Below are 13,231 nucleotides of genomic sequence, written 5' to 3' on the forward strand. Positions count from 1 at the left end.
GACAGCCCTAATATAAAGACATACTATTGTGGATGTGTTGTATAATCTATTTAAGATGGATGAATGGTGTGTGTGTGTGTGTGCGTGCGTGCGTGCGTATTTCATGGCATCTCCTACCCGTGTCCCCCCAGCCCGTAATGAAGCAGTTGGCAATGCCCTTTGGCACTCTCTCTTTCCGAACTGGCAGGCAGGCAGGCAGGACAAAACGACTCAGCCTGATGCACTCGCCTATGAGACCCCTGTGAGCTCTGTGGCCAGACAAACGCACCAGTGCCAGGTCATAGTCATTGCTGTCAGAGTGGTAGCGTGAGTGAAGGATGATCTTCTCCACGGCATACTCTTCCTCATACTCCTCAGGAACTAGAGAGTGATAATCACCCACACGAACTTTATACAGCCCAGTGCTGTTACCATACCTGAGAAAGTGCACAGAAGAGACACATAACTACAGTCAGCATCAAACTAGCCATAGACCCAAATATCAGCCAGGCCAATTAATAGGTCCATAACTGTGCCTGCTTGACTGATTAACAGATATGTGTTAGTTCCAAAAGTCTTGTCAGTGTTAGGAAAGGGCATGAGTACCCCAGTATTCAGAAGTGACAGCAATGAACGATTATAAAAACACAATAATTGCAGGACTTGACTTTCATTTTTTCCCAAAACCTTTCAGACTAATAACTATGCAGTTATTTCAATTTCAAAATTGAGTGAATAAAATACGATTTGACAAATTGGTCCATTTGTCTTCATCTTAATTTGTGTTACGATTTGAGAGGGTGTTAACAAAGTATTCAAAAAAACGAAAAGAGAAAAAAAAATCCAAAATGGGCATCATTTTTACTTTTGTGATTGCTTGTTGCATGATTTTTGGCAGTACCCAGGAGTCCAGTTAATTAGACAGTTTTTGAATCACTGTAAATGTTGACTTTCAGTTTGAGGGAGCAGCAGCGCTCAGCATTCTGGAGTGGATTAGAGGCCATAATAATAATGCTTTTTTTTTTGTTTATTCTAGCTTAAGGTTGGAAAAAAAAAAGGCAAAAAAAACAAAGGTAACAAATAATACAGAAAAAAATCATGCATATCATTGGATTATCATAGCCAGGGGCATTATACATCTATTTTGTTTGAGGGGGCATCAAGGTCTGCCACCGCAACCCTTATCCAACTGACCTCCACAACCTCCCACCCCCCCACACACACACACATAAATCACAGGAAACCGTATCATTTTCTGAGTTGGCATGCGTGTCTGACATCTTTAGGCGGTTCTACATAACTTTTTTGCGATCTTGCCAGCTCTTTTTTTGCAAGCACTTTTCATACAATACACGATATGAAAGGTGGTGCAAAAGGCGGCAGCACAAATTCCATCAAAAAAATGCCCACAACTGCTTCAGCTCAACACAGAGTGAAAACTCTCTGAATGAGGCAATACTGTAAATATTGCATTCCTTGTTCAGTGTAAATGATAGCTAATAAAACTAAGAAAATTAACTAAATAAAATGGTTTGCTTTTCTCTAAGAGTGTGTTATTTCTCCATAACATATTTTAACCATGTATATGGTCTTAAATGTCTTAAATATGGCCACACAATGCATATAGGGATTTTTTTGCTGTTGTTGTTGCTTCTCTTATAGCAAAATGGCATATTCTTTTATGTGATGGCGTAGTGACTCAGTTGCCTCCATGTCTGAGACGTCAATCTGCGCATCTTATCACGTGGCTTGTTGAGTGCGTTACATCCACACACAACTCACCACTGCCCCACCGAGAGCGAACCACATTATGGCGACCACGATGAGGTTACCCCATGTGACTCTACCCTCCCTAGCAACCGGGCCAATTTGGTTGCTTAGGAGACCTGGCTGGAGTCACTCAGCACGCCCTGGATTCGAACTTGTGACTCCATGGGTGGTAGTCAGCGTCTTTACTCGCTGACCTACCCAGACCCCCAAAACATAGGTGCCCATTTAAGCAGGGGTGCCTTTAAGAGTGCAGAGATTTATGCGCTCAACAACTATTGCCTCACCACCCCTACCCCCGCTCAACAAATATTGACGGCAGATTTCTCTTCACACTCTGTCCATTTCTTTTTGCCCCTGCCCCTGCTAAGGTCTGTGCACGTCACTGAAATACGCTGATAATGACCAAAAATAAGCTTACTCAAAAAATCTGTGTTTACATGAGACTTGAAACCACCGGGTTATTCTCTGCTTTTGAAGTCAAAATGTAAACAGACATTTGCAATAAGGCATTGGATAATGCTCATTTTCTGTTTTCAAATATGTTTGAGTGAATTTTGAATAGATATTAAGTAAAAATGGACAAGGACATCTTTTTTCTCCTTTTCTCCCTCTTCTTGCCTTTCATTGGAAAGGATAACATATGTCCTTAAAGGAAAAAAAGCTAAATTCGAAAATATTTGGAGCCCCTTTATGTCACTTATAATATCTAATCATTCAAAATGTATTGGATGAAGATCATACAGCTTGACTAATGTATAACTATTTGTCTGTTAGCCCTATCTAAATGGAAACACGTATTGACTAAATGGTGGTGTGTAACCTGTCTTGTACTCCCCTATCTTTATATGTACAATTGTACTTCGTTAAAAATGCTTTTTTCCATCTGCGGAATATTGCACACCTCCGATCTCTCACCTTGGCTGATGCTGAAACCCTAGTACATGCATTGATCACATCATGCCTGTATTATTGCAATGTCCTGCTTGTTGGCTTAACCAAAAAATTAATTGCATCTCGCATTAAATACAAAATACTCCTAATATTTAAGGCTTTAAATGGTCTTGCCCCAACTTATTTGTCTGATTTACTTCTCCTATATCTCCCACCTCAGTCTCTGAAATCCTCTGAACTTGGTCTTTTATTAGTTCCTAGATTTAAACTGGCCATAGTGGGCGGTAGGTCATTCTGCTCCTGAACTGTGGAACTCACTACCTCTTAATCTTCGCAATATCTCCTCTTTAACTGCTTTCAAGTCTCAACTAAAAACATATTTTTTTTCTACTTATTTTGACTTACCATCTCAGATGAAACAGATACTTGATGTTGATGTATTGATCCTTTGTGTGTGTGTGTGTGTGTGTGTGTGTGTGTGTGTGTGTGTGTGAATCTAATTGTATCAATGAAATATGCTAACTGTAAAGCGACCTTGAGCTTGGGAAAGGCGCTATATAAAATAAACTTTATCTTCTTCTTCTTCTACTACTTTTCTTTATTTTTTTATGGTTATTATCATTAAAATAATTATAAATAATAATTTTTAATTTAATTACATTTTTTATGATTATTATTGTTAATAATGGCTAATTTTAGTGTACATTTTTCATGTTTGTGAAAATAAGCATGCCATGTGAAACCTAATAAATGTAATGTTCAAAAAAAAAAAAAATGAAGTAAAATACTTTTCAACAATATACTGGCCATTTTCCACCCTGGTCTCTCTAGTTTCGGCATTGATTATTGAAAAACCCATCAACCATTTGTCCTATTTCACAGCCTAACCAGAGAAAAATGGTTTAAAGGATGGATTTGTAGTGAATTATCATCAGAAATGTGAAAGGGAAGCAGCACATGAGTTTACATTTAAAACATTAAATGTATTATAATGTGAGAGCGCAGATGTTTTTTGACTTAGCTCTGTGCCACTCAAAACACGTCCTCCTCAAATGACAAATCAGGTCCCTTCCTCAGGAGGTTCATGTCAATATTCAAGAGCTTTGGTTAGAATGTTTTTATGTTTGCATTTGCTTTTACTGTCAGTGACTGTGTGTGTATGCCCTCAAGTATGCTTGTTAGTGATTGAAACCATTGCTGTGTAACGGAAATATGCATCTGGTGCCAGAGAGAGGGACAGCAGTGTCCCATTACAGACTCAAGCCTTTTCTGGAAAAAGGATCTGCCCTGTCCGGAATGACACTCTTGGTCTGACAGTAGCCAACAGCAGGATCATCACCACATTCCAAAGCCTCTCTTCATCATGAGGGTCTGGAAAGGGCAGGTCTGAGCTTGTGACACTGTATTTATTAAGCTTATGATGTTCAAAATGCTCTCAATTAACTTTAATACTTACTGTAATACTGATGTCAACACTGGCTATTTAAAGGTAATTCTGTGAGAGACATGGCCTAGCACTGCTGGTGTGCACATGTGTGCTGACAAGTTGCACGGTGGCACTTACTGTACGTGCAGGCGACTTGAGTTCAATTCTAGATAATTTCCCAATTCACCCCCACAATCCTTTGCTACCCCTCCACTGTCCTATACCATTCAAGGCAAAAAGTCCATTAAAATAATTTGAAAAAGGTAGTCTATTCTACAATTGATTTAAAATAATGCTATTGATTCAGTGATTAAATATACATATACATACTAATTAATCTCTTTCCTTCATAAACTAACTAGTACAGTTAATGCTAACATGCAAACTGGAAACACTATTATGTGATTCATATATAGAAGATTTTTATCTTGTACCTGTCCTCAACCTAAGCTCAAGCTCCACTATTCACTATGGTAAAACTCCAACATAACAGAAACATTTCTAAATAACACAGCAATCATTAATTCATTCATCTTGCACAAAAACACATTATATAATGCTTACTTTTAACATTTACTCTCCTTGTCAATCCCTGTGGCATCAAGTGGCATGCAAAGCATGCTGGAAATTTGAAATCCCCTGCCCAGTTTCAGTTAACCAAACTGAAAATATTCATGTTGTCCCAACACAAGTAAAGCTTGAAAAATAAAAATAAAAATGGAATGCCCAATAGCCTACATAATTTTTTAGAGCAAACCAAAGCTTTTTGGAGAAATCTGTAGTTTCACCATCAATGCAACTCTACATAGCTGCATGACAAAAATGCTCAATAGTCTCTTCATCTACGCTCCCTATGAAACATTGGTAGCATAAACTGAGAGGCTACTGGACATCTTTAAGGTCAATTGGACAATTTAAGTTCAAAACAATAAAACAATTCAGGTTCCTTAAAAAGTGTCAGTTTTGTGAACACAGAAGAAAAGGTTCTAAATACTCAAAGTTAATTTATATGAACTAATATGTATGATTTCATTTTTCCCTACTCAATACAGTTAATTACTTTGAGCATTAGGAGTGTGACAATGTGTCTGAGGCTAACATCTTTTGTGTTCCATGAAAGAAAGAAAGTCATATGAGTTGGCAACATGAGGGTGAGTAAATTATGACAGAATTTTCATTTTTGGATGAACTATCCATTGAAGTGGTGCTCAGATATCCTCACCAATTTTTATTAAGTATAAACTGGGTTTCATTAGCTTTTGAACAGTGAATTTCCATGATTTTTACAGTTGTTCATAATTACTAACTACTACATTTTATAGAGATTGCTCTCACAAACAGTAATATCTAAACAATGTAATATTTCAGAGTATAAGTACACAAAATTATATTCAATTTATACAGTAAATTCCCACGACTTGTCCATGACTTTTTAAGATTGCATTAATTTCGATGAGGTTTTCAGGTTTTCCATGGCTGTAGAAACCCTGTATTAAGGTAGTTCAGTACTCACACCAAGTTCCAGCAGCCAGAAGCTGGATCTGGATAATCAGACTCTAGGTTGTACATTATGGTAGTTGTGTCATTAAGGCTTACTTTAGCATATTGCTTCCTTAGACCTTTAATATTACACTGGTTGTAACCTCAGAGTTTAATTATGGTTGGTCAACAGCTAGGACTTGGCTTACAGCATAAAAATAGTTTAGTGCTAATCTTTATGTGTATGTGTGTGCGTGCGTTTCTGTGTGTGTTTCTGCATGTTATTTCTGCACAAATGTCATGTTACCCTTTATAAACTCGGAAGTGAGAGACCAACTTTAGACCTCTCGAGCTAAATGATCTCAAATGATTTAAAACAACTGTTTCGCTGTTCTGCATGCTCATAATTGCATTCTTGAGAAAGTGTGTGTGTTGAAGGGCAAAGAGGGAGGGGGCCACAACGGTATCTAGATTTATAGCTGTGTGTGTGTGAGAGAGAGAGGGAGAGAGACAGCATGTAAGTAGAAGAAACATAAGCAGTAGTCTGATGTCATGGATCATATTTTGAAGGCTTAGTGCTTGGACTGGTTGATAAAAAACAGATCCAAACTTACTTAAACCTCACACACTGCCAAAGACTTTTTTGCCAAAACCCTTACCTTAAATGAAACCCTAAAATGGCTCAGGAAACTCACACTAACAAACATCCTTCACAGTAATGTGGAAATTCAGCACAGGTCTCAAACCTGAACTGAAGACAGAACATTAACCAAACTGATTCTTATGGGAGGCAGAAAGTATTTGTGTGGATTTTGTTTTTTTTAGGAATATAGCTTTCAGATACCTATTGCTTCTACTATGGCCTATTACTGGCTTTCTTCCTCACTCTGAACAATGAACAACAATATCTTTCTTTGTACATGGCTTTTAAATGTTTGCAAAACTGCAAAAGTTTTAATGGCTATTGAAATTAAAATGTATTATTTTTTAAAATTATAATGACTGTCAATGCAACTTCATAAACTTTACTGTTAAATTTGGGTTAACCTTTTTACAAACGGCTGTTCCTTCAAAAAAAAAAAAAAAAGTAAATACAAAATAAAAAACAACTATCTTAGATAAGTCATGGTTGCATTGTGAGCTCTTTGCAACAACTCAATCTAAAACAACAACTCTAAAGAAGGTTGAAGGCAATCCCCTACACTTGTGCAGTTTTCAGAAAGAGATAAATGTTTGCTGTTTGTTGACTTTCATGCATACAAGATGGTAATTGCCACAGCAGTTGTAATAATATGGTTTAGAAATGGGCAAGTGAAATGTAGTGACAGTGTCAATGTTATAGACAATCTTATACAACAGTTAGTTCTAGTCCTTGAATCTGATTGGACGAGTGGTCTCGCAAGAGTGCTGATATACAGTCCAACAGCAGTGGACTGTGTTCGTGGCTTTCCAAATGGTGTTCCATCATTTTGATTTAGTTTACTGATTTGTTCACTGACCATTTTTTAAGATTGCACCTTTAAGCTAGTAGATGACAACAAATGAGTGTCCTTTAAGTAATGTGAAGGGCTGTCGATTTGACACGTTAATTTAATGACATTAATTATATGAAAAATAATGCATTAAAAAAATTAGCATGCCCCCGACCCATACGTAAATCAGGAATGTTCTTATCATAGGACCAATTCAAGCGTAATGTAACAGCTTGAGGTATTTGCAAATTTGTAACACTAGGGGGCAGTAAGCATGACTCCAGCAGTACAGGAAACACACCTCGTCAAACCAATGAGCAGGCAGCCCAGACTGCCACAGATGACACGCTATTGCACTCAAAAACAACAGAACCGAGCACAGCAGAATGCAGGGATTTCGAGACGTGTTTTTCAAAGTTTCAAATCACACTGAATTTGACACAGCATCCTAAAAACACAGCGATTTTATTCACCTTATGCACCAGAGAAACTAGCACGCAGCCAAACTTCTGTTCTAGCGGTTGCTACATCGATACCTATGGTGTTGATGTCAAAGTGTAATTAGCTAGCGAAGTGGATTTACAGGCTATAGAGTTGTCAGAAGTTATCATGAGTATTTTAAAGTGTTCAGGGGATGTCATAACAACTGGAAGCAGAGTGGGGAGATTTTAAAACAAGAGTACTTCATTCATAAATACACAAGATCTTACCTTCAAGCTGTGGATAAGGTGAATAGAGGTGTTAAAAACTAGAAAGGCATGATATGGGGTGGGCGATATACATGATAAACAGGTAGAAATTTGGCAACCGGTATACATTTTGGATTATCGTCTGTATCGCGTAAACGCAAAATCGCCACAGATTTTGTAACAAGAAATGTGCACCTCATTCTATTCATGTCACATGTACACGGTACACATTCTGTTGGAAAAATGGAGGAGGAAGACGGAGCGTCTTCACGTGAGACTGAGAGAACTGAAGAAACGGGTTTTCAGGTAGGCGCCCTAGCGAAAATTCGGGCCGCTGAAGCAAATCCAATGACATTCATCTCGCGATCTGACACGCGCAGCTGTGTTTTAAGTGGCTGTCGCGTGCGCTATATCTGAAGCATGAAAGTGCGCGCAAGTCCAGGCTTACCATTTGTGCTTCACAGACAGGAGAGCTTAAAGCAGGATCACACTACTCAATCAGGATTCTCTGTATCGCAGCACAAAGTTCAAAGCTTTTGTGACCCGTTTTAGTTCTACTGAGATTTAAGGGGGTTTTTTTACCTTAAAGCACTATGGAGGAAGCCAAACATCTCAAACGGCAAGAGAGCCCGAAATTATAACCAACACTGATGAGGAAAACAGCTAAAACAATGTGTCATGTGCAACAATTATGTGTCATCTGTCATTGATTTTTTAAACTACACATCATCCCCTTTAATAAAATTCAGTTCGAATGATGTTAGATATTAGAAAACAAACTGGACATGTCTGCTTTCAGATATTCAAATATTCTCTACAGTGATAACTTTTTATTTTATTTTATTACTTATGGATTCATTCAGTTTCAATTTCAATTTCAATAATGTATTGCCATGCCAACAAAGTTGTCTGGACTTTTTCGTGGTGAGCTCACAACAATAATAACATACATCACACATACAGCAACAAGAGCAACAAAGATATCACAATAGTGCCTATAAGTGTTAGCTGGTACCACTGAGTACAGCACAAAAACAGAGACCCACAATACCAACTGAAGGGTGCAAAAGTAAAGGTACTCGAGGAGTTAAGAATCTGAACAATCTTATAATACGTACTATTTAAGAGACGTGTGGACTTGGATTTAATTGCCCTAAGATGCCTTCCTGAGGGCAGGCGAATTAAGAAATGATTTGCAGGATGTGTGGGATCATTAAAGATTTTCACGCCTTTACCCTTCATGTGTGACACATAAATGTCATTTATGTCTGTAAGATTACATCCCACAATTTTAGAGGCAGATTATACTATGGCTCTAATGCATTTCCTCTGCTGAATTGTGGAGCTGCCAAACCACACTGTAATTGAGAAAGTTAGTACACTCTCAATCACTGCCCTATAGAAATAGAGCAAACCGTCCTTTGATACTCCAAACTTTCTAAGCTGCCTTAGAAAGAAAAGAATTTGGTGTGCTTTTTTAATAATCACAGTTAAATTATCATCCCATTTCAGAGATGCAGAAATAGTAGTGCCGAGAAACTTAAAACTAGGTACCCTTTCGACTTCTAGACCATTGATGGTTAATGGCAGGAGAACATTCTGTCGCCGTCAGAAGTCAAAAACCATTTCCTTCGTTTTTAAAACATTTAGCACACGATTAGTAGCACCGCACCAGTCAATCAGGGAAGACACCTCACTCCTATAAGCAGATTCGTTGTTATCTGTAATCAAGCCAATCACTGTTGTATCATCTGCAAACGTAAAGATTTTTGCAGAATCACAATGTGAAATACAATCATTTGTGTACATAGAATAGAGTAAAGTCGACAATACACAGCCTTGCCCCACCCATGCTTATAAACAGGGTTTTCGAAACGTTATTGTTTATTTTCACAGTTCAGTTTTGCAAGAAGTCCAGAATCCAGTAGGCAAGGGACTGATGAACCCCCAATTTCCCTAACTTCTCAAATAACTTGACCGGGATGATTGTATTAAATGCTAAACTATAGTCCACAAAAAGAACCCTCACATAAGTGGCTGGAGTTTCTAGATGTTTTAGAATAAAGTGAAGACACAGAGACACAGCATCATCCACAGATCTATTAGCCTTATAGGCAAATTGGTAGGTGTCCAGAGTCACTCAAAAATCTTCATTACCACTGAAGTTAAGGCAACATGTCTGTAATCGTTTAAGCAGCTGATACTAGATTTCTTTGGTACAGGAATGATAACCGCCACTTTAAAGCATGCAGGAACTCTGCATTCCTTTAGGAACCAATTAAATATGTCTGTAAGAACTGGGGCAAGGGATTGCACGCATCCCTTTAGGGTTGCAGATAATACACAGTCTGGACCTGATGCTTTCCTACTGTTCTGACTAAGCAGCAGATTTCTGACTTCATGCTCCTCTATCACAAAGGGAGGGGTAGGGGGACTGGGCAACGTTGGCTGACCAACCAAGCCACAAGACTTATTGTCAAATCGGCCATAAAATATCTTAAGTTCATCAGGCAGTGACAAGTTATCACAGATAGCTGAAGCCGTTGACTTCTTGTAGCCTGTGATCTTCTGCGGGCCTTTCCATACCCCATGAGTGTCATTGGTTTTGAGTTTATTTTCCATATTGGTCTTGTAGTCCATTTTTGATACATTATTTCCTTTGTTGCATTGCTTTCAGACGTTTCTTGAGGAAAGTTTATAATAAAAATATTATTGTTGATTTAAAATCAAACTGAGTTTTTTTACTCTATGTTTGTCAAGTTCCAAATAAAAAAATAATGGTCACACTTTTTATTAGATGGCCTTAACTACTATGTACTAACATTAAATACATACAAGACTATGTATGTATTATGTAACTACATGTCGTTCTGAAAAATTCCCACATTTGCTGCTACTGAGGTTGATGTAGGGGTACGTTTAGGATTAAGGGTAGGGTTAGCGTTAGGATTAGGAGTTGGAGTTAGGTTTTGGGGTAAGGGTTGGGTTAGGGGTAAAGTTAACAGTGTAATTACAAATGTAATTAAATTCAAGTACTTTAAATGTAATTACAATGCAACAACATGTATGTACATAATAAGTACATTGTATCAAATGGTTAAGTACATAGTAGTTAAGACCACCTAATATAAAGTGGGTCCGAAATAATTATATAAAAGTAAGTCATTTTCATTTATAAAGTATTTAAATAAATGACTAGATTATTCAAAAATAGGCATTACAATATGGTTAATTAATATATAAACCAATTTTTACAGATTTACTTTTTAATTAACTATATTGTGATATATATTGTTATCGTGATGTAAAATGATTCATATCGTGATATAAGATTTTGTTCAAAGTGAGGTGCTCCAAAAGTGTATGTCTGACGAATGAGTACATAGACCAACATTTAAAAATAGTACAGATTAATGTAGGCTAATAATAGGGTTATGTTCAATTATATGGAAATAAAACAAACAATATTTAAATGCATTGTCTAAATGCTTTACTTGTCTGCTGCCACAATACAGTATATGTACTTGATGTAAGGTATTTGAATTATCTGAATTATAATATGTATATTATTATATTTATCATTATTTTAATTATTATGTACTAAATTATCTTTATTTGGGGGCCTTTCATAGGAAATATTGAAATATGTGAATAATTATGATTAATTTGATTAATTAATCTGCACGTGATTAATTTGATTAAAAAAATTGAATCGACTGACAGCCCTAGTTATGAGTAGGAATGTTATGAAATATAGATACATCGATTATTCATCGGCATGTTATTTTCTCAATACGTTTTTGAAGCATGCATATATTAACACTGGCCAATATTTAAATTAGAAGCGTAATTTTTGTGCTTTCTAATTCACTGTCAGATAGCCTTCTGTTTAATGTAGTCTGGTTTTGGGAGACCACAAGTAGTTGATATAACATTTACTCTACTTAATACTGAGGACGCGTAGAGGCGGTGCAGGTGGCAGTCCAATGTTGTGAATCTAATCACCATACACACACAAGTTATGAAGGTTTTTGTATTTCTCCAAGAATTAAGTGACATTGATGAGTTTGCAGGTTAGTGTATGAAACTGGTGTAACTGCGTAAACTGAACGATAAGAAATGGCCACATTTATTATTCAATTTCTCTGTATGTAGCCTTGAATAGGTTTCATTCAAGCTGTCTAACAACAAAAAGACATACTTGTAACTGAAAATACATTGTGAAGGCTATGTGAAAGATACAAACAATATATCATCCAATGATGGCTAGAGTAAATAATCTTTGTCCTTTGATAATGATTTGGGTCAAATTTAAAGAAAAACTATACGAGTTGTGCTCTGTGGCGCTACAGAATTTTGAGCAACCTCCGGAGTCGTAGCTGGGCGGCAGTGTACATACTGTACTTTTATAGAAAACAATTGTTTCTAATTTTAGAATGCGCCATGTCCTCTGCCAGATGCGTCCAGTGTGCAACCAGTGTGGTGCTCACACTTTACCAAAGTTGTGTTGAGAAATATGTATGAAAAGACAAAAAATATTGTGCAATGATCGGCAGATCTAAAGAAATGGTAATATATATCGATAAATTCCAACAAAGTTATTTTTACACCATGCACTCTCATTTTTTTTTTCTTCTTTGGTTCAGATTGGTGCATAGATCCAATTGGCATGCATCATATATTGAGGTGATGATCCGCAAACAAATTATATATTCCTTTTATGTTGCGGGAAATACAGACGTTCCGGCACTCAGGCCTTTCTCAATGTGAGATATACTGTATATCGATAATCATCTGGAAAATGTTCTGATAATCAATGCATGAAAAAGGCATCGATCCCAAGCCTAGTTAAGAGTCATTGAGGCATTGACCTATTAAGTCTGCCTGATTTATATATAAATTATTAATTAATTAAAACTAAATATATTGTTTTATACATATAAAGGTATGTTACTAAAAATAACTAATGCGGTGAGGCCAGTGAAAATATTGGCAGGTCAAGTAAAAATCTAAACTTATTGTTGAGCCTTTTGTATGAGTTTTATTTTAATGATAACAACTGTTGTCTTCTACCAAAACTGCAGAAGCTACAGATAAATAAGCCTCTGTTTTCTCAAGGATATATATATATATATATATATGTCATTTAGACCTGCACTTTCATTACCTTCAGTGAATGGAGAGTATTTCGATTTGCATACTTTGCCTGTGTTATTGGATTAAGTTTACTGGAACACTTTAACTATGTTTGTTGTGCAGCCAGCTTGACAAAAAGTATTTATTTGCAAGTCACAATTAATGACAAAATAATTGGGCACAGCCTGCAGAGACAGTGTGGGAAAAGGGTAAATTGTTTAATTCTCATGGACAATTAGAATTGTGTAGTTTATATCTCTGTTCTGTTTATTTAGCTATTTTGTGTTTTCTAGTTGACTCACAGTGAAAAATGTAAATCACATAAACAAAATACCAGCAGTGTGTGTACATGTGTGTGTGGGCGGACTGTATTTATGCCTTGCAGATGT

At 36.8% G+C, this 13,231-nt stretch overlaps 1 protein-coding gene across 1 annotated transcript in view; it reads right to left on the reverse strand.

The window, feature by feature from the left end:
- LOC127445404 (neurotrypsin-like) overlaps positions 1–13,231 on the reverse strand; it is a 57,730-nt gene that overhangs the window by 7,938 nt on the left and 36,561 nt on the right. Inside the window, exon 12 of the mRNA XM_051705456.1 lies at positions 118–416. Coding sequence (XP_051561416.1) covers positions 118–416 — 299 coding nt within the window. The remainder of the gene's footprint in view (positions 1–117; positions 417–13,231) is intronic.

The sequence above is a fragment of the Myxocyprinus asiaticus genome, chromosome 8 (genome assembly GCF_019703515.2).
Source record: "Myxocyprinus asiaticus isolate MX2 ecotype Aquarium Trade chromosome 8, UBuf_Myxa_2, whole genome shotgun sequence".
Taxonomy (NCBI): domain Eukaryota; kingdom Metazoa; phylum Chordata; class Actinopteri; order Cypriniformes; family Catostomidae; genus Myxocyprinus; species Myxocyprinus asiaticus.